The 26,606-nt window shown below is 43.5% G+C and overlaps 1 protein-coding gene across 4 annotated transcripts in view; it reads left to right on the forward strand.

The window, feature by feature from the left end:
* Window positions 1–26,606, forward strand: part of LOC105198399 (RNA pseudouridylate synthase domain-containing protein 2) — a 150,325-nt gene that overhangs the window by 88,384 nt on the left and 35,335 nt on the right. For all 4 annotated transcript variants that reach the window (XM_011165093.3, XM_039457942.1, XM_039457943.1 and 1 more), the window contains 2 exons: window positions 7,657–7,761; window positions 15,374–15,461. In XM_011165093.3, coding sequence (XP_011163395.1) covers window positions 7,657–7,761; window positions 15,374–15,461 — 193 coding nt within the window. The remainder of the gene's footprint in view (window positions 1–7,656; window positions 7,762–15,373; window positions 15,462–26,606) is intronic.

Genomic DNA, 26,606 nt, shown 5'->3' on the forward strand with positions numbered 1-26,606 from the left:
AGTTTACCATTCTGCGGGAAGTGCATCTTCGCGAACTCGAGGCGCACTGAAACTTCGCAATTTGCGCGAGGAGCGATGCGTCCTCGCGACGACGACGACGACGACAACGTTGGGACTCACGGCGTTTTCGCCGGCCAAGTTTTCGTTGCAAGTCCGTCCGTGGTGAAAATAAATTAACGCTGACTTGCAAATTGCGTTTCGTCGGCAAATACGATGAAGAAACGACGACGACGACGAAGAAGAAGAGCGGGCATAGTGACGGGTGTGCGTGAGGCACCGACCTTTTTTTCCTCTCCTCTCTCTTTCTTCTTTTAACGCTGTCGTTTTCGTATTGATAAAACAGTTTCAGTTTTATGTCCGGGATGGCGGTAGCCATTCGCGAAAGGTCAGACTGTCCCGAAGACTTATATCACGAGTAAATAAAGTGTCCGCGTATCTTTGTGGTAAACGACGTTGTATGCTTCGTCAGTCTCAGTTGTACTAGTTGAACTAGTTTTAACGCAATATCGGGGGAAAACGTTGAAGGAAGATGTTTGTTTTAGGAGCCAGCCAACCAACCAACCAAAGGTTGGTTAAATACTCGTCGAAACGTGAGATGTTGACGTTTTATCATCCGAGTCGAACGATGTCTTTTATCTAACGTCGCGTGTTGCGAAAGTCTTCGTTTTGAATGGTCCCCCGGGCGAGAAATATTAATTTATATCTCGCGACGGAAGAGACCGTCTCGCTTTGTCAGCCGTCGAAGCGTTAATTTCGCGCGTCAAAGACGTTTTAAGTGACAAAATGTGTCACGGTGATGATCAAAATCTTGGGTGTATCTATATATGCGTCGGTTCAAAAAGGATAACGTGTGCGTTCGCGCTCGAGCGTCGCACGACGTTCTGGCACCGTTCCTCGCTGGCATACATGCATGGCTCTCAGACCGCAGCTTTCACGGTAAATTATACGGGCTTAATCAAACAGCAGTAGCTAGTCTTGGAAGATTGTAATCGCTGCGACGACAATCCGATGAACTGCAACGAGGAGAGTGGGTTGCGTGCCGCTAGACAAATTGCAAGTTCGTAGTTACCAACGAAGGAATTTTCGCGTAGCAATATAGTACACATTTATAGTCCTCCTCTCTTATTACAGGATAATTTATTGCCCGACGTTATATTTTAGCCAGTGAAGAGAGAAGTCCTGCGATAGAATAGCCTTTATACATTGAAATTATGGCTCGTATTTCTGCTTTGCCTCCACTGCACCGGCGCGCGGCGGTATAATGCGGAATTTCTCAAACGTGCGTTCAGCCATGGGTTCTTTGATCAATTCGGAATTCTTTGATCAGCGAAAATTTGAAATGAAGAATAAGGTATTTGCACTCTGCGAAGCCTAGCCGGTCGTTTCGCCCGCCCGCCCGTCGACGTTTCTGTTATGGCTCATGCCAGTCGGCTCGCTCTAAATTGATCAAAGAATCCATAGATGAAACGTAACACCCCGTGAATAATCGCCGTGAAAAGTTTTCCCCGGCTCTAATCGTTCGCGGCGCGCGCGGCGAAACGCGTCTATCGGAGGTTAGAGCTTTAACAAAGCTTCGCCCTTTTGCGCGCCGCCGCTCCGTTCGCCGGTTCGTGGTATTTAACTATCGGGTGGAGAGAGAAGAGGAGAGAAACAGGGAGGTGGGAGTGACGTGAGATGGAGGGATGAAAGAGAGAGAGAGAGAGATATAGAAAGGGCGAGGCACGCCACGTCCATTAGGAAATGAGGCATCCCGAGCTTAACGAAGTCGCGACCAACGTTTCGACCAGCGCCTTCACCGCGTTTCTCGCCCACGCTCTCTCGCTTTCCTTCGAATTACACTCTCGAATTTGGATAAGGTGGACGTGAAGGCAATACCACGTCCTTTTGCGTTTATAGATAACTTTAGCTAATATTGTATAGCCAAAACGTTCTTGATCTTACGCCGCCGTACACCGAGAGAAATGTTTGGTGAAATCAACTGACGTTTGGTTGAATAGCGATCAAATAAATTTTATAGTTATAATTATTAAATAAATAATTGTTTTGATTGAACAATTTGCGGTCTTAACCAAATAATTATTAATTATTTTTATACAACAGATTACAAAAAATTGTTTTGTTAAATGTAAACTACAAAATTCATTTGATCACTATTCAACCAAACGGTTGATCTTACCAAACGGTTTCTCTCAGTGAACTGTATACTCTCTCGTATACAAACGTGAATCGTACGGGAATATTCTCGTAATTGCGCGAATTACACGCGTGCGCGGATAAACTCGTTCTTACGATAACGCTCGCCGTTGACACGAGTTCGTTTCCATCATATTTACGCGTGCGACTCTTTTTTTTCCCCCCATTTATGTTGCTGTAAATATTTCAACTATCGGTAGCGCGGAGGAACGTTTGGCTTTTAGCACGATTACCTTAGTTCTTTGACATATTTTTCTTCACACGACGCAGTTCCGCGAGCACTTTCCTGCACGTCGATGCACTTCGATATTAATATTTATATTCCATTATTATTATTGTTATGTAGCTCGTAGTGTCGAGTTTCTTCGTGATAAAGATTAACGATTGCCCGGTTATGGTGCAATGCGCAGTAAATGATAAATCGTTGTCACGTTGGTGGCTATTATTGCCACCGTTGCCGATGGGATGGCCGTTTTACTCGGAGCGACTATTAATTAACGCGGTTCGATGATACCTGACAAACTTTTTTCCCTATGCCGATCGAACTGGCGTTGAAATATCGGGCCTTCCAGCTCGCTCTCTCTGTCTCTCTCTCTCTCTCTCTCCCATCCGCGCGCACGCGATCGCTTTAACAGCGATAATATTCCCTTTTATCTCTTCATATCTACAATTAATGCACACGTGTTAATCGTTAATTCTTTTGACGCCGAAGCACCGAACCAGTCGGCGACTGTGCCAGTTATTATCGTCAGAAATCATTAAGCCAGTCATGCATAGCCTGAAATATTCATGAAGGCACTAACGGAGGATGCACTCACGTCGCTAATGAAATGATCCATTGCCGTGATAATCGACTTAATAATAATACCGCTCAATCATACCCGGGGAGCGGTTGTCCATCCCTCGAGCGCATTCCCTAATTCCGCGTTCTTCGTCATCGCGAATGTCGGAAACGTCTATCTAGGAATTACGCTATATATCGAGACGCGGTAATAAACGCGTAAACACACTAACGAGCCAGCACTAAACGTTACACGCGACCAGCGATTGCGATTAAATGTCGACGGTAACGCGCGCGCGGCGCGTTTGCGCGATTAATTGAGACATAGTGTACCGCAGCCACGCGCTCGGTTAAGGCGGTGAAAGAAGGATCGCTTGGGTGACGGCTTTAGTCAAGGATAATGGAAGTAGCGCGCGGTCACTTAGCTAAAAAAGTACACACAATCGTCTTTATTACGTATACTGTTACAAGTCCCAACGTCATTTCTTCTAGTCGCTTATTAATTTCCTTTTTTATTCTTTACTTGAAAAAATGGCTTGCAAATACAATTTTTTTGATTGCAAGAAACGCGAGGTAGATAAGTGATTAGCAAATTTGTGATATCGCGTGATTCGATCAGCATTTGAATTGTTTGCGAAATTTAGAAAGAACATTTTTCTGTGGCGTCTATTTATGTCAAGGTTAATTATACTCTTGTCATAAAATTTTACTATATAATTAGCAATGAGATCTCAATTTTCGAGAAGGATTGTTACAAGTTCCATATGTGCCAAGCAATATTTTAGCAGATACAATAAAAAATAGCGATAAATTTCTGTCATGACACCTAGAAATCTATCTACGTCAGCAAAACTTTATTTTTTTAATAATGCTGGATGATGTTCTGAAAATAGACTGAGTTGTATTATTATCACTGTATGCTGTTATACTATTATTATTTACGCGTGCTCTCGTTTAAATATCGTACACGATGACACTGTCAATTAAGATGCGTTTCGTTTCGAAAATATCGCGCAGCATTTTCATATCGCGTAGCATGCAAAATACAAATTGATAAGCATGGCAATTTGGGCGGCAGAGCGTCGACCGGTCGCAGGAATTTATGAAAAATTCGCAGCATCAGCGGGGCACAAAGTGGGACTCCCGCTAATGACTCGGAAGTGTATTACCTCGCTTGTCCGTCCAGCCGAGGGACGCGCGGATAAACGAATAAATTGAGTTTCAGCGGCGGCGCTGAAAATGTAAATCCTGAATGCAGGCGATCTGCTTTCTCAATTATATCGCCGGTGATGGATGAATCCCAATGGGTGTCCCGCTTTCCCGAAGAAAAGCGACGCTTCCGTCCCTTTTGTTGCGGCCGCTGCTCCCCGGGTTTATTCATAAATACGGCGTGACGAGACGTTCACGTTAACGGCGCTCGCTTTACCTCGGGAATCGTCTTCTCCACGAGATTCGAGTCGATAAATATAGCGACCGTATAATATAAACTTTTCATTATGTTGTTATTACGTCACTCGAGCTTCTTGTCAAGTTTATCTTGCTAAAATGAATTTTTGATGACAGGGGAGAGATGCCGAACGTATACCACTTAAGCTATTTATTGCTTACATTTCATATTTGATGCTGATTTGTACACAATTTGTAAACGTTGAAAAATGTAGTTTGATGTTTCAGATATTTTTTACTAATGTTTAACTTTTTTTCAATAACAAATTAATTTATTATAAACTTTCTGACGAAATGTTGCAAAAGATATATAATTTAAACAATCAGTCTCAATTGTGTCGCTTTCATTATCGAGTTTATAAATAAAAATAAATTAAGGAATTAGTAACTAACTTATGAGTAATTTGTTTTGTAAAAGGTTTACAAATATTTAATAATTAATAAATAATAAGAATAAATTAAAAAATAATAAATTAATAAATAAAGAAGAATAATGAATAGGATGTCGATATAAATCTGGTTATAATTTATTTTTGCAATTATCAATTTTATTATTATCAATTGTCAGTCTTACATTAATATCATTTATTGTAATTTGTGATATGATTTAGGAAACTGATAGCTTAAATAAAAACATCAATCTAGTGTTTGTAATAATATTGTGAATACGTATATTTAATAAATACAAAATATTCTGCAATAAATCTTTCATGAAAATATAGAAATTCAGAATAAAATTACATAATTGCATTATTATCAGTTGCATAAATTGATTAAAAATTAATATCAATTGTACTTGATTTTTTAATGTGATGTTATTGTTGTTACACATAAAACAAGATGTAAACAGTTGAATTTTTATCTACTACTCGAATTTAATTTATTTCATATTTTTATTGCTAAATGTTACTTATACCAAATAGAAATATTTAAAAAAGTACAATTTTTAGGCAATTGGTACGCATCAGCAATTCTCCCTTAAATGTTTCAGCAATTAGTCTCTCGAAATTATCCCAAATGCAAATCGATATCACGTGCAGAGAGATTTAATTATTAAAAGCATGAGGCAACAGTGTAGCGAATCTCTCCGCCGAATACAGTGGCAGGGAGAAATTCAATGTGCCGAACAGTTGTTCATCATTCTCATTCGTCTTTTATCGTGAAAAGTTTTCAACTTACCAGTGACTGAGAGACTGTGCGCGCATATGTATTCACATAAATACACGTGAGACGCAGCCGCAGTCACGTACCGTGAAAATGGGATCTTTCGAGTCTTGTTTGCCGCGTTTTCGGCTATTTTAAGGGTGACGAATCGCGGCGCGCGCGGCCCAAGCTAATTCCGCAATCAAAGCGTGAAACGCGCGAAAAACACATCCCGACAAGCACAAATTACTCCCAGAAACGTTCTCGCGGCTCGACTCGCATCGAGTTGACGTGTCATTTTTTTCTTATACTCCGCGGGATTCTTTGAGATCGCTTAATCGCGAGATTAAGATCAAGATTGCGAATGTACGAGTGAGTCTGCCCGTTTCTTTTTACGCAGGACGCTTCCCCTACGGGCGTTATGGTGGAAGGATATCGCCAGGGTGGAGAGAAAGAGCTACCGCATTGCAGGCAAGGGCGTTGTCAGGGGCGACCCTAGCGACCCTAAAGCCTCATTCGCAACGAATGTGCGGCGATATGTTTGCGGGACAGCACCCGCGTGTCCGATCGGTCTTCCGATTTCGATTCGACGTGACGGCCGTGCGGGCCGTAATTCGTTCGAAATCGCGCGTTCGTCATTTCGTCGACCGCATGCCGGTTTTGAGGTACGCTCGTGAAAATCACTCTCGATTCACACGTTCGTAGCGATTTGGTGACAGGCCGCAGGACTCGGATGGACAACGATGGGGAACGATGCCGCTAATACCGCAACAAAATACCCTCTTGAACGTCCAAGTTCATATATATCTCTCTCTCGAAACATTCGAGTCGCGCGATTTAATTCGTGCGTCATTCCCTTCTCTTGCTCTCATTTTTTCCCCCCAGCGAATTTTTTCCACCGATTTTTCTCACGTGATTTAAAATCGTAGAAATTTATCTATAATCCAGATAGCTCTCTCGGTGACAGGATTACGGATGGCTAATAGGACGTGCGACGTAAATCCTGTTAATTCCTCGTTATGCAAATGGCGAGACATGCGATTGCGTAATTGTATTAACCCTCAATTGAACTGCATCTACATTTCTAGGGGGGGGGAGGGGGGACACCGGGGGCACCTTGAATTCTAAAATTCTCCCACGTACACCATAAGTCTTTTAGCTTTAGCTGCACTTTCTACAATTACCTTCAATCTTTTTGTTTCCCCTTCCCCTCCCCCTTTTCTTCTTACGAGTCCGGGGTGTTCGCCTTGTTTCGCAGGCGAAACTTTAAATGCAGGAAGCGTAAGAAAGCGGAGCTGAATAAAGCACACTTCGCGTTCGTCGCTTAAGTTAATTAGGGAAACTAAATTATTATACGCTAAAACGAAAGCACGAAGCGGTTACTAATTCATCCCGTTGCCCGGCGCGGCTCTACGTATCGCGCACAGAGCGAGTTTCGAGGAGCTCGCAGTGGATTTGCATCGATACTCTCGCGATACACCGATTAAGACTCGATGTAAATCCCTGATCGATTGATTGTCCTTCCGTCCGTCCCGCCTATCCCTTTCGCCAATCGATGTGGGACGAGAGGAGCGGAGGGATACAGTCATTACCGGGCGTAGCGGTGTCGAATTATCAAGCGCCAAATCAAGCTCCCCGGCCTCGTAGGGGGACTGCCCTCTGTATTTACTCGTCCCATTAACGCTGGATTAGTATGTGGAACGTAAACGCGCGCGTAAAATAGGGACAAGTTAACCGAATTACCATAAATCGATGTCGTCCCGTGCCCTTGCCGTGCCGCCTCCTGTGCTCCCGGCTCCTGCGCCCGCGGCAACATCCGGATGTACAATGACCGATGATGCCTTGTCTGTGTCTATTGTATATCCGATGGACATCCCACGGGTTATTAATCCATCGCAGATTTACGATAACCGTGTCGGTAAACGCTCGCGCTACGATTAAAGGCGGCCGGCGATATTTAGAAAATTAAGGTCACGTCAACGCGCCGCTATCTCAGCCAACGGTGTGAATGGAGAGAGAGAGAGAGAGAGAGAGGAGGGAGGGAGAGAGTGCAATGGAATAAGTAATGAGGTTTACGTATATTTTTGTTGCAGGTCGATTTGAAGCCGCTGCGGGAGGCGACGGTGGCGGTCCCCGCGCCGAAGATCACCGAGAAGCGAAAAGCCGAGGACGCCGATGCCAGCAAGGATCTGAAGAAGGTAAACATATTCGGCTTGTTTGCCGCCGCCTGTTTGAGGAGCGATTTAATAGATTACAGCGCGCCCGGGATATCGCAAAAGGAGGTTGCTTTTAAATCGGGGACGAAAACGTCTGCGCTTCAAGGGTGCTATGTCGAGTTACTCCGCTATTCAGTGTCTTCGTCCCGCCGCGCGGACCCCTTTGGGAACTTCAATTAGTCGAAGGTGCAGTGGGCTCGTCGTTGTTTGTTGCCCCGCGCGCGCCGAAATCGATTTTCGGAATTGCGTTTCCAGGGATTTCTATTTACACCGACCGCGATTATGACGCATTGCTATTTCCGTCATTCCATATGCTCCCCGAGTCGAGTCGAATCGAATCGAATCGAATCGCCGTGTGCGGTGTACCGTGTTATCGGGGATCATCGCGAGTGATTCTCGCGGCAGTAACGACGCGCGTTATGCGGCTGCCCCGTTAACCAGGGGTCCGGTATGGATGTCCATTTCCAAGCCCTCGTAACTCACAGAGGCCCGACCGACAGCACGAGGGGAGAGGCAGGGGGAAGCGGTGAACCTGCCGCGGGTCAGAGTTAGGATCAGATCACGTGTATCCACCCACCATCTATCTATTCGCCGCGTATCTCGGTCGTCCTAGTCGATATTCGGCGCATCGTGACCGTCAGCCTCATTAATCTGCCCGCCCGTTCGCTCGCTCATTAACGAAATAAACGCACAGCCCAGAGGCGGCGAGTAGTCGGGTCGCGCTTTGAGAAACCCGAGTTGTCGGCAGTCGCTTTTGCAAGAAGTCGCTGATGGCCTTTGACGTTTAACTATACGCGGATTACAGGTCCGCTCTTCGATGCGGCGAGAGTTAACGATGTTGTCGAGTAATAATCGTGATTAGAATAGTACGTGGTATATTAAAAAAAAAGACCGTCCATATCTTATTCTCGTAGACTCGTCATCGTCGTGATGAAAAATCACCGAGAGGAGTTATGCAACTTTTGCGGGTTTTTTTTTTAGAAAATAATACTACGTGGAACATCGATCGCTACGTTGTATTTTATGCGTTAATGCGCCTTCGTTCGAGCGGAGGATGGCCAATCGACCGTGGCCATAATGACCAGAAACATCACGGATAAAAATAGCGCAATTAAAACATTAATTTACCCGGACGCATCTCGCGAGAGAGAGAGATACGCGAGAAATTCGTTCCGTTCTCCCCGCGCGCGCCTCTTCTTCTATAATTTCCCCGCGATTAACCCCGTGATTACCGCCGATTGTTTATTTTTTCTCTCGCGCGCTCGGGCAGCAGTAGTTTGCAGTTCGCTTCGAGTTAAGCTAAGATAGCCATGAAATTAATTGCCCAAGGCGGGCGCTTAGGAGACTCGAGCGAGTGAGCCCCGGCCAAGCGATAGCTCGTTAATCCGCCATTGATCTAAGTAAACCCGATATAGCGCGCGTGGCACACGAAGCGCATTCGGCGAGTCGCGCTTCCGCCCCGCGCATTTTACGACGCCCTCGAAGATACACATCTCTCGCCGCGTCGCGTTATTCCAATGGCGCGCGGGAGAAGGGAATTTAATTTTGAATCGCAGTGCAATGAAGTCGAGCTAAGAGAAACGCATCGCGCGCGAATCGACGGACGAGCGGCGAGCAACAATAAAGAAAGAATCGTATTATTGGGCGTGCGCGCTCTCTCGATTCTCGATCAAACGTGACGGATCCAATCGATATCCCGGCGCATTCCGTCGGTTGAAACAAAATCAGCGCGTCTTAACGCGCGGAAACGTCGAGCGCGGCAAGCAACCGTGTACAGCAACAGGCGGTGACAAGCCGTGCCAGAGATTCGAGTCGAGGCGTTTGTATGCGTACGTGTGCATTCGCCCTGGATGGTCGTTCCTCCATTTCGTTTGCTCTTTTTGCTCGGCAACGGCGTGACCCGGCGCGGCGCCGGGAAAGTACATTACGTTGAATGTCGTATCTACTATCCGACGTCACCTTTCGCGCGGATTTACTCCTTTTCCTCGTACTCCGTCTTGCGCGTCGCGGAATTCTTTGCGACGAAAGAAACGCGCTCCCGCTCCCGACGAGGGAGGTAGACGATACGTTACGCCGGGGTGCGCGAAAGTAATTTATCTCGTCGGGTCCGCGAGTGCGGAGACTCTCTCTCTCTCTCTCTCTCTTTTTCTCTCTTTCTCTCCTTCCCTCTTGTTCCAACGTGTCGTAAATTATACCCGGGAATACGCATGCGATGACAGAACGTTGCGCGCGAGCAACTCGATGTGATGAAATAAAATATGCCGTGTGTATGACTTCAGGGATGATTAACCTTTCAACCTCGAATTGATCCTAGTTGAAAAATTTTCTCTATTTATTATTGTTCCTAAAGGTGCTACCTGATTTTTTTCATAATTTTCCTATTAACAGTTTTGAAGATGTCGAAATATTGTTATTGTTATTGTTGTTGTTGTTGTTGTTATGGTTCAAATATTGATTAGTTTGATGTTCGGATGAATTCGAAGATTGTTGCCTCAGGGTAACGATGTGTACGAAAGGGTTAATCTCGGAATAGTCACTCCATTTTTTTTTTTTTACGTGAACGGATAGTTGGAATGGTTTTTACGTCCCAGTTAAAATTCATTGTTATTAAGTACATATTGTATATTATTGATTGTCTTATAATTTATTAATATAAATTTAATTAATATTTTCTGAGAAAAGTAAGAAGAAAATATTAAGACCAAGAAAAATATTAAGCAAATGGAAGAAGCACATTAAGCAGCTTTTTATGACGATATTTTTAAAAAATGAGGAAATTAGTTGGAAAGTTTTTATATTACGAATTGGAATTGTATTGGAATCGGCTAAAGTTATTTATATTGTGCTCTCTCTTGTGGAATTATTAAAAATGGTTTATTTTTATTATATCTGGTTATATGTATTATATTGCCAAAATAAACATTATAGGAACAGGATATAAATTTTTTATACTGTTTGAACATATTAAAAAATATTAATAGCTCATAACATTTTTTAACTTAAACTCATATTATTTCAAATTTATAACATAAACTGTTATCATACTGGATTGATTTTACAATATAAACTATCACCCGGGGTGTCTCTTTACATCCCAACTGCTTTCAACAGATCGATATTGCGAATATATGAATCGTAACCTTTTTCCACAAATTAGATCTCGGAATCTTGGAATAAAAACTAGGTTAGATTTTTTCGGATCAGTAAAAAAGATTTGCAGTGACGTGTGAGCTTTTTATTCCTTTGATGTAAAAAAACATTCCGGGTGACTGTTCTCCGGGTTAAGGGATGATTAAGCCCTTCCCATTATTTCACGGCTGTTGAATGTTATCGCGCGTTGATGATTGCGTTGCTCCATTTACTCGCGGGAGGAATGAACACGTCATCAGCGTGCGTGTGTTACACGAGTGTGTGCGTGTGTGTACGTGCGAAAGGCAGATACGCGTTCGATGCGGTAGAATTCGCTATGTCCGAAATCGGAATGCACACACGCGCGGGTTACCGCCTGGCATGTCTCTCTCTTTGTCTTCCTGCTCCGCGCATTCCACGTGGTTGCACACTCGATATTACAGCGCATGATATTTCGTTTGCGAGATCCTTCCGTATAAATCCCGCCGAGGGAAAATATACCTCTTGTCTGTCTCGCACTTGGAGAGCAGCGTTCTCTGTAGAACCATCCGAGGACCACGATGTAGGACATAGAGAGCCTAAGGGCGTAGGACGACGAGCCTAAATGGCACGTCGCGCGCGCGCGAGGGAGAGAGAGAGAGAGAGAGAGAGGTGGAGGAAGGGGAGGAAGCTTCGGGACTTGGAGGAAACCTTTGGACGATGAAAGCAACGGCAGCGGTCGATCGGCCCCCAGGAGCAAGGGAGACCACCGTCTCTCGCGGACGGAGGTGGAACAGACCCGCAGGCGGCATAGGCGGGGCACGGCGGACGGTCGTTCGAGGCTGGAGAGTGAAAGGGAGGGATGTTTTAGGGCCGGTCGATACAGCCGAAAGTCCAGAGAGCGAGCCGAGTGGCGCGAAAATTCGCGCGGATGAGGATATATCGTCGCGCGAGGGGGGCTTAAACGGAGAAACCGAGGCGGCTCGGTCGAGGGTGGTTTTTGCCCCTTCCGTCTGCGTACCTCCGTTTCGCCGCTTCGCTCTTCGCCTTCGCGCGCCCCTCTCGCGCCTCGCTCCTCGCAATTCTATGCTCTTTGTAAGTCTAGAGGGTCTCGTGTTTCCTCTTCTCGTCATCGTCGTCGTCGTCTTCGTCGTTGTGTCATCATCGTTGTAGTCGGCCTTGTTCACTTCCACAGTTTGCGGCATTGACTAAAATTTTCACTCGAGATCTGCACAAACAATACGTAATGGGGGTTAATTATTTAAGTAAAAATTTCAAGCATCTCGTTACAGTTAACGAGGCATTCGACCGAGCCGAAGCCGGATTGTGTTTTATTTTTCACGAGATGACAAATTAATTCGTATCTTTTATTATTTCAAAGCATATTGAATTGGATTCCCCGCGACCGGCGTTCGACAAAGAATCCGACCGAGTGTCTGACTGAAATAATGAAACGCGTTTTGAATAAATTGATTACGGTTATTGCCACGAGGAAAATTTACCCGCGTAACATGTTGCTCCGATCATAAATTTGTAGACAAGATTTTTTTATCGCTCGATATTGCGAACGATTGATTTATTTCGTAAGGAACGATCGTGAACGTCTTCCTTTATAGACCCCTGCTACCCTGTCGTCTGTCTATTCCCTATCGTGCTTTACGTTTTATTTGTACCGTTTTGTCTATGCTTTTTGTTGGGCAAGTTGCTTTGTTGTTTCCGAATGTGTTTTCGCGCGCAATCAATTACTGCGGAATTGATTATTTTGTGTTATACAGTCAATTATGAAACACGAATTTCGAACGTTGCAATTAGTAGTACTCTTGAAGCGAGCTGTTTGTCCCAGCGCACATATGCCAACGTATAAATATACATATTAATTTTCACAAATGTTTCTGTTTAATATCTGTTATCTCGCTCTCGCGAAAACGAGTGGGTTGTAATAGCTTATCATTATTATAATTAGCTGTAATGCAACGGTAACTCGATGCACCGGTGCAAAAACGCGATTGTGCACTCCATGCATTATTCAGTGTAACGCTCTGCCGAAACGATTAAAACCAGGTTAAATCTGTAAAAGAAAAAAGAATGCGGGGGTGCATTAATAACTAATCTAATTTTGCACAACGGAAAAATGGAAGCCAACTCGTAAAACTATTGTTTCCGCGATACTTCAGCTTAATTTACGATAGCACTACAGTCGGTTGTCACGATAGTACTCCGTTTCGACGCTTCAACACTCGCCGGGAGATTCTCCATTTCGCTCGACAGTCTAATTATCTTTTTCGCCGTGAACGTTCGCGGCTGCATCCGTTAATTATTGACGAACACAGAGAAGAGTCTTTCGCGTCTATCGACACCGATGCTATCCGGCCGTATCGTATCGCGCGCGCCACTATCGGCCATCGAAAATTCGCCCCCCGTATAATCCGATTTGCGCCGGTCGATGCTCCCGCGATTTCGACTAATTATTGTCTGCGTTAATTAAAACGTGTCGCGTACACGGATATTAGGATCCATTAATGTAATGCGCCGTTTGTTTCGAACGAGCGAAACGCGACCATCCGGCACACCGGATGCTGTCGTTATTAATTTTAATTAACGATCTAATTAAAATGATTCCTTTGCCAGGGAGAAAGGCGTCTCTCTCTCTCTCTCTCTCTCTCTCTCTCTCTCTTGAGACGAAGGAGCGTGGGTGCTATCGCTTTCTTGGACGTCCGCTATTCTGCCTATCGCGCAGGGATGTCCAACTCGTATAAACTCGTAGAAACGTAGAGACTTGCGATTTGAATGTGAATCGTAAACGCTGTCGTCTTAATGTTCGCTCGAGTCAATGCTCGCGCGCTTATCGGTTCTCGCGATAATGGCCGAATAATTTGGCTGGCAGAACGCGTGCGTGCGCGGGGCTAACCGTTTTGATGAGAGAATTTCCGAATTAGCCGGCGAGTCGGCCGGTGATTTACGCTTGTTTCGCTAATCGCGCTTGTTTCTATATTGCCGGGATATCACGGTTCGCCGAACCCCGAACCAAAGGGAGATGCGGCGCGATGTGCGTCGGTAGCTAAGCTAGCCAGCTCGCTCGCTCTCCGGATGCAAATGCGGCGTGCATTATGCGCATGCACGTAGCGTACGGTGTACATACGCGAAGCGTTTTACTTTTTAATTAGACGGCCACGCGCTCGGCGGCAGCCGTTCTCGTTTCGCCTCGCTCTGCCGTTTGCGCCACGTTTATGCAAAGTTGCATTTATCTCATTCGCGTCGCGCTCTTGGCGGCTTCGCAACCACGACGTCGTCGACGACGACGACGAAACGTAATTCCGGCTATTCAGTCTTGCGACGCTAGCGCGTTTTTCGCCGTGCCATACGTAACAATTAGTCCCGGCGTCCTTCCGCCGTTTCCTCGCTTCTACGAGCACGTAAATTTCAGGGAGCACGTGTACTGCGCGCGCCGTTAAGAAAATTTCGTCGGATCTTGCGGCGCGGGCGACGGAACTTTCGGTCGTTCGAAAGATTTATCGCCGCTATCGGGATTCATATCGGCGCGCACGCCAGTACTTAATTCTCTCTCTCTCTCTCTCTTTCTTCGATGCAAAACCTCAAGTTCTTGTACGCATTTCCGGAATTTAACGTACCTCGCGTGCATCGATCCGTTTCGATCTCGCGCGCGCGTAATTCCTCTTCGTAAATAAACGTAAATAAACGTCCACGTGATAATTCAATAAACGGATGCCCGCTTGCTGCGGGCCACCGACAATGCACGGCGAAACCGCGCCGTGAGTTTCTATTTTCCGCCGCCCGCTGTTGTCGCATTCTCCCCTCCCCCTCCCCTCCCTTTGTGGCACCCCCTTATTGTCTGGAAATGCCGCATTTTTTTGTATGATAAATTTATCGTCGCCATACGTCAGGCTCCCTCGCGAGCGCGGCGCGTATGGAGCCGCCAACCGGCTAGTCTGACTAGCTCGTCCACTTATCTACTGCCGCCCTTTATTTCAGTCGCAAGTGACAAATAACGCCGGCGCGTGTACATCTCCGTTTTTAATCGGCTCCGCCATAAATCCGGCATAACTGGCGATTTTTGTCGCGGGCATTATTCAGCGGGAGTAAAAAGTGGAGCACGGTCGGCGTCGCGTCCAGTTTCCCGCGGCGCGGTGGCAAAATACAATTTGCTCCTCCCCTGGAATTAAGGACGCTCGATAAACGGTGATATTCAACGCCGCGCCGCCAATGTATTTTCGCGCCATTATCTCGGCGAGACGACGGGTGGTGCGCCCGTACGGACGTAACATTTGTCCATTCTCATTACCTTTGACTGCCTTTTTCAAAGCCCCCCCACTATTGTCTCGAGCGAAATTCTATTGTTTTATGTATTTTACGTCCGCGGCGTACAGTGTGCGCGCAGTTACTCCACATACACCGGATACTGCCGCGAAGTTGCATGTGTCCGCGGCTGACCACTCGGCTCACTTATCTACTGCGTTCTTTGTTCCAGGCAAAATTGGAAACGAAAGCGCTGAAAGCGAAGAGGCCAGGATTCACGGACGAGCGGTACAACGAGACCAGTTATTACGTGGAGCACGGTCAGTATCTTCTGTCATACGTTTCGTATTTAATCCGGTCACGACCAAAGGCCGCCAGTCACGTCTAATACTTCGGATTAAGCGGCGGATTGTCGTGTCACTCCGTGTGAGATCTTCGTCCGCCAAATACGAGAATCCTCAACTTGAGAGTTCGCGGGAATCGTTAGATTTAGTTTCTCCGCAACGCAAATTCGAGATATAATTAATCTCGACGCTCGCCGAGAGGATAGTTTCGATCAACGCTTTCCGAACCGTTTTCCGTCCGCGAAAGCCGCGCGAGCCGTCCTTGAAGCGGGATCGGGTTAATTTTCAACAGTGTTAGTCTTACACTCGGGCGTGCGAGTTCGCCGGCCGCACGAGTCAAGTAATCGTGGATAATCCGCCAGATAAATACCAACCGGTTGCAATAATCCTTCTCGCTCGTCGATGGTCGGAGTGAGGCACTTGACTCTTTCCTCCGGAACTCCGAGGTAAACATGAGATAAAGTGAGACTGCGGCGCGCAACAGATTTTACAAGGTACCAACGTATTTCCCGTGGTCACCGTCGCTTTCCAATTCATTATTTTCGAATTTTAAACAAATTTACGTAAGCATGAAGATTGTTTGCTAATTTGGGATAGTCTAAAGTGTTGAATATTGAGAACGATTCTTAAGGGAGTATTTTTGAACGCGATAAAGTTTGTCAGTTTTTAGAATTTTTTTTAACGAAAATTGCTGTACATGTATTTTTCTACATTTTTCACATGTCTGCTTGTACATATTTAATGTATATACCATGGATTCTTACTGGTGAGCATTGAGATCCGAAAGGGAGGCGTTGAGGAGTAAGTGGACAGTAAGAACGCGCTAGACAAATTATTAATATTTCACACCAGATCCAAACTTCTCATTAATGACAATTATTTAATAATTTTTTTTTTATTTAGTATAATTTTATCTTTGTTGCTTTATTATAGCTTTTAAAGCTTAATAGCTTTAAAATTTTAGTTTCTAATTATTTAATTTTTTTTATTTTTAGTCTAACTTTAAAATTCAAAAATTACTCGCATGATTACACTTGGATATTTTGATAATAGTGACAGTTTATCGAAGGGCTCTGAACAAAAAAGCTTTAAAAAGAAGGCAATGAGCCGGAAAAAGTTGAAAATCTATGGTATATATAGTACCTACAAATTTTGGTATAGGTTTATATATATATATATATATATATATATATATATATATATATTAATTTTTGTATTATATAAAGCCATCGGTTTTAACTTTTGCGTTTTCATAAAACAAACATCCTTTTATCGCCCAGAATAACATTAATGAAAAATTTTAAAAATAATTAAAACGGCGCGGTTTTAAAAAACAAGTATTGCCAGTATTTATAATAAAGTCGATTGAATTTAAAATATGTGAAAAAATATTGCAGCTAATTTGTAGATATTGCAAACATGTACAAATAGATATGACGATTAAAAGGACGCGGTTTAAAAAAATATTTTTTAACGAAATAAATTTAACATGAAAAAAAGGAATTAATTTGTAGATATAGCAAACATGTGCAAGTACGTTTTCATAAAATACATATCCTCTTATTGTCCAAAGAATCGGATTAATAAAAAATATTAGAAATAATTAAAATGGCGCGGTTTTTAATAAACAAGGATTAACAGTATTTATAACAAAGTCGATTGAATTTATAACATGTATAAAAAAAAATAACTCTAATGTAGATATTGCTAACATGTACAAATAGATATGACGATTAAAATGACGCATTTAAAAAAAAATTACTTTTTAACGAAATAAATTTAATATGAAAAAAAAGTCAATTTGTAGAGATATAGCAAACATGTACAAGTAGATATAATGATTAAAATGACGCAATTTTAAAAAAACAAATATTGATTTTTTAATGAAATCGATTGAATTTAATATGAAAATAAATTAATTTGTAGATATCGCACAAACATGTACAAGTGAATGTATAAAAACGTAGAAAAATACGTGCAGCAATTTTCTTTAAAAAAAAATTTCCAAAAATAGGTCACTTTCGCTCTAGATTGAAATATCCACTCAGGATCTTAAACATCCTCGACATCTCTCTTAAAAACGTCTTTAATATTTCAAGTTTTATGATCATCAATTTTTCAAGTATTCATCGCGAGTTAACATAAGAGTTCTCTGACAGCTCGTATATTTAAAATTCAAATCGAATGACAAAGAAACGTTTATTTTAATCTTTCAACCAAGGTAAAGGCGCTCCGTCACTCAAAGAAAAGCTTCAAAAGAGTCGGGCGGGTAAGCGCATTCGCCGGGTGCCGCTGATAACCCTTGTCGAACGATACAGGGTATCGTATTCTTTTGCGGAATAAAACTGTCGCGTCACATATAAACTCCCGCGCCGCGCGTGGTGGATATATGCATGGCAGTTAATTCAATTTCGATTCGGCTACAGCTGCCTGCAGCTACTGGCTGCCGCTGGTTTATCGTGTGCCAATACGTCCCGCGATCGGAATATCCGGCATTCGCCCCGGCGGACTCTCTCCGTACTCCGTATAAGCAATGGTATTATCCGACATCGTCGTCTGGATCGCCTGGTGGCGGGCAAACGCCACGAGCTCTCATTATCACTGGCCGCGATAACGCGAGACGCCGTGACGCGAGGAAAGCGGACTCCGAAAGCGCTCGCGCGCCGTGGAAATGGAGATGCGACTGGGGAATAATTAAATCACCGTTTCGAGAGGGAGACTTATCGGTTCATCGTGCGCCCGATAATCAATGCGAGTTAGATACTCCCGTGGAGAGTCGTCGCGATTTCCATTTCCATCGAACGCAAACCGATTGCGACGCGGTTTTTTTCTCTCTCTCTCTCTCTCTTTTTATGTCGGTTTTATCGCGCTATGCGCAAATCCTAGAAAAGGAAGTTTAACAATTTTGTCGCGAGGTACAGCACGGGGACCAGGAAATTAGCAAGAGTTCGGTAACGCGATTACATTTTATGAAGTGCAGCTCGTTGAACAATTCTATTTCTGCAACGCGAACAATCTGTAAAGGATCTTTTAATTGTGTTTTTATCGAGCCAGCGAATCGTTAAAGCGATAGACGATAGACCGCAATTTTAGTGCTTTTAGTGTTCGGGGGAATCTCTCCTGTACCTCGTGCGGACTACACCGCGGTATGGTTAACTTTTTCAGTAGTTCGAGTCGGCGCTTCTTTCGCCGAGCCATTGGCGCGATTAACGTGTACATTCAGCGCGAGGAAAGAGAGAGAGAGAGAGAGAGAGAGAGAGAGAGAGAAAGAGAAAGAGAGAAAACCCGTCTCCAGCGGGAACGATCGTACAGCATTGTCGGATCGAGCGATACGTGCTGTACGCCGACGTGAGCTCATTATCGCGAGTTAGGGTTGCCGTTTGCGATAACGGCCGTTCACTGCTGCGGTGAGAGTAAGAGCGGGAGATGGAGAATAGATGAGGAGGAGGAAGTCGAGGCGAGAATACGGAATTGCCATCGGCGGAAGACGCACGAAGAAAGGCAGAAAGGGAAGGAGAGAGAGAGAGAAAGAGGGAGAGATACAGAATGGTCGTACCAGGTCGGTTACAGAGACGCGAGAAAAGGGATCGATCGATCGGATATTTAGACGAGCGAATGGCAATATCGACAACCGATATCTGCTCCACATTCGAATAATAGAGCCGCGCGAACGACGCGCTGGGCATCTTCTCTCTCCCTCTCCCCTCTCTCTCTCTTTCTCCTTCTCACTCCATCCCTCTCACACGTGCAGCAAAACAAAGACCTATTAATGCCATTCGGAAGACAGACAGCTGCTGCACATACGTTCTTCAACTACGCGCTCTCGCGCATCCCCGTTCCCTGTGCATCTTGCGCCCCTTAAATGCACCACGCTCGATCGAACCCGAAGACATCGTGCCGGGATGCTTTAGGTATGCAGGTATGCTCGCGGGCGCAAGCTCGTTGCGAGAATTAAGGGCGTCGCCGCATTGTCCAGACTAGGTCGCAAGGGTTTTCAAGTCACGCTCTCGAGTAATAGTTTTCCCGTTTTTCTTTCCCTCCCCGAAAGGGAAGAGGGGCGGGAGGGGAGCCTTAGATTTAGGATTCCTGAAAGGAACGAGAGAGCGACTTGTCGTACTAAATTATTTATTTCCGAAAGAAGGACGTTAGGAGGATGTTAGGATTTTCGAGCCGCGATATTATTTAGAAGCTGATTGAAACTACGAGATCCCATTCTGGAGGATCTTGTTCGGGGAAATGGCGGCTTTGACCGTACTCACGGTAGCGGATGGCACGTCGTAACGCCACAAACGCCGGATTTGGAAGCCCTGAAATCCGAAACGTCGGCTTACCGTCGCGCGTGGTACACGTTGGGATCTCCGCCATCTGCGATCAGCTCGATCCCCAGGTCGGCAAACGTACGCGTGCACGACTTGCGGGCGAGAAACCGAGACGCGGGTTTCTACGTGATTCAAATCTAGATCCGATCTTATCCCCCCCCCCCTCAAGTTAAGGAACCCGGCGTACGTTATCGAGCCGGGAGATCCTGGCTCTTGGTAATTCGGTCCCGGCTAACCAGCCACCTTTTCTCCTCTTTTCTCGTCCCTACCCCCCACCTCCCTCTTGCCCACGTCCCTTTCTTCGTAAAGTTTCGAAATCGCTTTTATTCAGGACGAATGTCCCGGAAAGAAAGAGAGAAACTTGTTGGATAAACGAATTTGAAATGAGATGAGATATACGTCGCGTTTCGTTATTTTGCTAGTAAATTATAAATCGCAGTTGCGATACGTTCGAATATCATTACGTCGAGCAGTCGCTCTATCCGCCACAACGGGGGACCTTCTGGGATGTATTGTACCTCCTTGCACCACAATCTGCCAACATGCGCCGCTCTAATTGGCTATAAAGACACTCTTGGCTGCTTTGAGCACGCCCCGAAGACGAGGCTTGGCACTCGCCGACGTTCTTCATGAAGGAATAGAATATTACGCTGGCAGCCCTTTGCGACTACGGGAACACGAGCTCCTTCGACGCCCACCTGCTCGCCGGAAGCTCTTGTGCGATTTTCTACGTCATGTCTGGCAAACGTTGGAAATTCTGGAGTTAGAGGGTGGTTAATGCGAAATGTAACGTATATCATCACTGGAAATGGTTTTGTCATATTAGATATACATGTGCGACAGCAATTTCTTTGCTCAAACATAATCTTTTTAATTTCTTCTAACTTAATTTATTTAATTATTATAATAAAGCGTTTTACATACACATATAATAATAATAATAATAATTTGATTAAAGTACAAGCAACAAAAGATGCACCTCAAGAGACATCCTTAAAATCTAACGCAATACAATAAAAATGACATACATGTACAAAAAATGCAAAATATTATCAGTTAAGAAAAATACAATGAGATGAGAAAATTACAAATAAAAGTGTAAAAAAATTAACGTGCGGATATAAGACGCATTTGAGAAATGTATGTAATTAGTAAGCAAATGTGAAAATTCTTATGAATTAAATATTATAATCTGCAATTACACACGAGAGATATAAATAAAGCGGTAACAGGGACTAAAGATGTAAAAGCAAAAAACTAATCTAAAAACAGAAATAGAAGAGGAAGACCGGATATCACGAGGAAGAGAGTCAACTCTCTAGATCCCCTATACATTATTATATAATTATTCGATGACTCTCCTGGGAAAGTGACACATCTCTTTCACTCGCCCGTTTATTCAATTTATTTTACAATATTGGATTTTGACGTCGCGAGCGGAAGAATTTGATGATGGATATCGGAAATTAACGCGAGCGAAGCTCGGTTGAATCGCTCAATTGGTTAATTAACGTTGTAACAGAAATGAAATCGTAAAACGGAAACGGGGCCGCGGAACCACGGACTCTTGCGAGGGGTACCTCTGCGGCGCGACATGAACGCTACATCTCGAGATTCCGTAACTCGCGATGTAATATACTTTCGAAGGAAGATAGTGACTGTAATAGAAGTCAGGCTGCCGTCGAATCGAGATATAGGACCGTAAGTTTACTCGGTGTTTTACGAGCTTCCTACTTTGATGTCTGCGAACTTTCCCAATCGCGAGAAAATAGGAAAGGGCGACTAGAAAATGGAACGCGTGCGGGTATTTCTAGCAGTAAATTTTTCCTGCCTACGCTATGAGCCGATACACAAATATTATTCGGAGTGAATCGAACGCAACGTGTAACGACATACAATTCAAGAGATTTATTGTATCCAAGAAAAAGAAAACAAAAGGAGAAAGTAAAACAGACGTTCCTTTCGAAGGGAAGCTACTCGCGAGAGGCCGCAGGTCGCATTAGAGGCGACCTGATTCATATTCATATTATACCCTCCTCCTTGGCGCCGTTCTGCATATTTAATTCATCGCATGTAGAACCAACGAAAACAACCTGTGCGTGACGAAGAATTCGTCTAACTTTGCGACCGCGTGGCCTGTGTTAGTTCACGGTTCGTTCGTGTTTCATCCTGTACTTAACGGAGGACAAACAGAGATCGTGTGCACGATATAGCGAACGTCGGCCCAAGCTAGATCCTGTACGTTGATTGACTAAGTATAACGATGAACTACTTGGCCGTAATGATTCTCGCTTACGGATCCTTACGTGGCGCAATCGTTAGATCGACGCATTGGATTAAACGACAGATTTAGAACGCGGATTAAATGCCCCGGGCCGATATAATGCGCGAGCGCGAGAAGGAGGGGAAAAAAGCGGTCGTTATTTTACACGGCCTGACGCTTTAAAATCCGAATGAGCTCAGCCGGCGATACGGTAATGGCCGAACGTCATTCGGTGAGTTTCACGATTTAAAAAATGGCAGCTGACACGCTTTTCGATTAACCCGAGAACGTATCCGCGCGACGTACACAAGCGTATTTTTTATTCCATTCCACTAGGCGACATTGCCCGTGATATATCAGGCAGCGCGAGATTTCTCATTTCCGCAAAAATAACACATGATTGTTTTGCGATGGAAATCGTTACGCAAGATTTATTGAAAGATAAGGTACCTTCGTAACGGTATATTATTCTTGCGAGTAGTAACGCTCGATCAGAGGTCAGCCCGCTGCCAGTAGAGAATTCTTCGCGCGCGGACAACGCGATCACTGAGATTACGATTAATAAGATATCTCGAGCCGAATAAAGCTCACTTTTAAATTTAACTTTTACATTTTTTAGAAACGCGCTTTATGTTTAGGATATACGCTTAAAAGGCGTGTCATAGAAAGTAGGTGAAAAAGGGCTGGCGAATTAAAACCGTTTATTTAGCGCAACTAAAAATTTATGACAAAGTGGCTAAATGAGCCGTTTTTATAAAAATTCACCGCAAAGCTTATTAACTACACATTATTTTATAGTTTATTACATTATATGATAATATCTTTCATAACATTATAATATTATTATTTTCTAACTACAGAAAAAAATTAATGCATGTATGCATGAGAGAAAAAAGTTTCTAGATTTTAATAGATATTCGAACAGTAATAATGAAATATTTACTTATGGTGCATATTTAAATTAAATTAGTGGTTTCTGTACTGAATAAATATATATTTACATTTACATTTTAATTCGAGCTTTATTAAAGATCAAAAATAGCAAAAATAAAGTCCAATGTCAGAGTTGAAAAAATTTTTTTGTTTATTCACAAATACTCCATGTGAAAGTCAATTTTATTTTTGTGAGTGATTGAAATAAACATTTTATTCTTACTTAGTTTATTTCTCTATAAATAGAGTTTATAAAAAAGAAAAAATAATACAAGTTAGGTGGGTCTTTCGGTTGAGGTACCTTATTTTCGATTAGCGTTCAGCTCGTGGCTTTTCTTATCTCGCTTTTCTAATGGCGGTCAGTTGTCGACTCGTGAGCGAAGATTGGCGTGCGTTGTTATCCCTCATAAGCGTGTAAATCTCGTCCCGCGATCGCGGAGAACGCGCGTCGATCTCCGATCCCGATTAATTTTTACGACGCCTTATTATCCGGTTTCACAGCGATAAATTCTCCCTGTATCTCCGCGTCTTACACACCACGCAGTTCACATACACTCGTTTAATCTTATCTCCGTGCGAATTACATACACCCGCCCGCCCACGAACGGGGTAACACAATCCCCGAATTTACTAATTTACTAGCGAACGTCGGCGGGGTATCGAGATTACACGAAATTCGCGTGCGGTGCGATGATCCGTGGGACAACATACATCGAGCATCATGCCTTATATACAGCGTGACCGTAAATTCGCGCGAGGTCTCCCACGATAACGCTCGGTCACGGAAATGTGTCACGATATCGAATGCGCGCGTTTGCGAAAGAATTTTTCGAGGGTGAGGGGTGAAGGGGTGTAGACGCGGCGGAGCTCGATCAAGTTACAGAAGGTACACATCCCGCGCCCTGATCGATGGACTTGATCCGTCACGCAGAGCTTGCGCACGGACTCTCGCGGTCACCCTGTATGCGCCGGATATGCAACATCCTCCGCATCCAGCGTCGCATTTCAACCGCGCGCGGACGATGCCAGGCTCTCCTCCTTTTCATCCGTTCGACCGCACGGAGAGACGCTCACGCTTTACGCGTGTTATGCGAAACGAACAGCTGGCGGGTTTTACTTGGCGACAGAACACGGTTAAGGATTTAGAATGATAAAACATTTATATGTGTACGTATGCGCGCGGGAACACTTTGGAAATATGCGAAGCTCTTCTCTCTCTCCGTTGTGGAAGGCGAAACGCGCCGAAGTATTATGAATTATACATGTGTACGGGCGAAGATCGATACGGTATTTCGAGAGTTGGATCGCGACCGGTTTAAGTCATATTTTATTATCGTTTGATCGGAGGCACGGATGCCGCGAATGGGGGAATGAAAGTGTAAGTCGGGCCGATGTGTGTAACATAGGACGGCTGATTTCCGAAGAAATATTAAACGCGCGTATCCGTGCCGTGCGCAAGATTGCGCTTGCGAGCGAATCGGTATATGCGCGCCCTGTTTGGTCTGGGCGCGGAGGAGGGTGCAGGATTTATGTGGGTAATTTGATTGGCAAAAGGAAAAAGTGGAAGAGTTTACGCGGTATTTAAAGGTAGGAAAAAAAAAATTCTTTCCGTGTATGCGGGTACACGGTTCGAAGCGCCGAGCGGAATACATTACGAGCGTGGATTGTACTCTGATTTGAAGATTGTTTATGTTTACACATGCACACACACACACACACACACGTATATATTTTGTGCGCTCGTTTTTGTGGCTTGCGGCGATGCATTTTTGCAACGTACTATACGTTCTAGGCGAAGTTTACCATACATTTACATACGGTGCGTAACGCCATTAAGGACTTTTCCGGTTACGAAACGGTATTTACGATCTTCTCGAGAAAACTCGGTGTCAAATATTTAGCGATATCCAGGTACCGCTCGCAATACACCGCCCATGAATTTCGCAGGGACGTGCGATTATTTTCGCTGGATTTCTCCCGCGGGACCTTCTCTCCTGCAGTGCCGAGGTCCTCCTCGATCGTGTTTCGTCCGACCGTGAATTACATCCGATAGTACATAAATAAATGAAATCTCTACCCAGAAATAAATAGATAAATATATTCAATTGGCCATTAAGGTGTTTAAATTATAGAACCGGTATCAGGAATACTGTTGTGTATCATTAATATTGTAGGAAATAAGCATTAGTGTTTTTTGAAAGGCGAGTAAATTACGTTTTTTCGTTACTTTTTTCTCGCATCTTTTGAGAAAAGCGATGCGCGAACTATTTATTATATTACTAAATAATCTCAATATTTTCTTACATAGAAAACTCTTTTTATTATTTATATTATTTTTTTTTTGAAATATTTGTTTTAAAATTTTCTCCAAAATAACGATTATGTTAGTAATTAAAAGATATGTTTCAATGATTCGATTGGATTCAGATAATTTATCGATCCGGATTCGAACAATGAAATAAAATTTGATTTGATCTGATTCGCCGTCAAACAACCTTGATCTTTATTTGGGAATTCTTTACATTAAAGTAATGGTCCCAATTATGGGTTGAATCTTAATTATGGATCAAATTTGTAAAATTAAATGTTTTATATAGACATACATATATTAATAAAATTGCAAAAAAGTTTTTACGTTAAAAAATGTTTTGTAAATATTATAATGTAAAATTACTTTCTGATTGATATTTAATATTGATATTTTGAGATGAAAAAAGGAAAATTATCTTTAATAACCTTTCAATTTAATAAGCTCTCTAAACATCTTTTTAATAATTCTTTGAAATTATAATGTTTTTAGAAAATTGTATTTATTATACTAAACATACAGTAACATATCTTAAAAATATACGTTAACATACATTTAGTTATACCGTCTAGTAATTGGGAATTAAACATTTTTTTAAAATTCACAACAGGTTTATTGAATACATAATACATTTTCTATGAAATTGTAATATTTATGGTTTATATTATCAACTTTTTTAAATATTTGATCGTTATTATAAATTTACACGAATTGAAGAAAATTATTTCAAATGACCTATAATTGGGATTACTTTACGTCTTTAATTAAAATTTAATTATTATACTCTTAACTTAATAAAATAAAACTCATTTATCTATTTTTAATCGAAACTAATAATAATCAGTCTTACTCTTATTTAAAGTACGTTAATAAATTCTTCTATTAAGCAACTGAAGCATTGAGAGATTTAATATGGATCCAATGAGGTCAGCTCGTAAATTAAAGGTTAAAGATGTCACGAGAGTGTCGTGTTGTCGCGATCAGCTGTGAGCAAGACATTTCGAACGGGAGACGATAGAAAAGGGGCGCCGCAAAAACGCTAGTCGGGCGGGCCGCGTTGCAACTGAGGGTGTGTTTACTGCCGTTGTAAAAGCGGCCGTGCGTATACACGAGCCGCTAGAGTGCCACGTTGTGTGTGGGCACACGATCGATAGCGAATGAAACCCAAAGCGGCCCACGACGACACCGCCATTGGTTTGCCACTCGTAAAACAAGGCGTCGTTCCAGACGGGCGGGACGTTAGGGCTCGGGGTCACCCCTCGAGCTCTCCGTAGCTCACCGTGAGCTGACTCACGACG

The sequence above is a fragment of the Solenopsis invicta genome, chromosome 15, assembly GCF_016802725.1.
Source record: "Solenopsis invicta isolate M01_SB chromosome 15, UNIL_Sinv_3.0, whole genome shotgun sequence".
Taxonomy (NCBI): domain Eukaryota; kingdom Metazoa; phylum Arthropoda; class Insecta; order Hymenoptera; family Formicidae; genus Solenopsis; species Solenopsis invicta.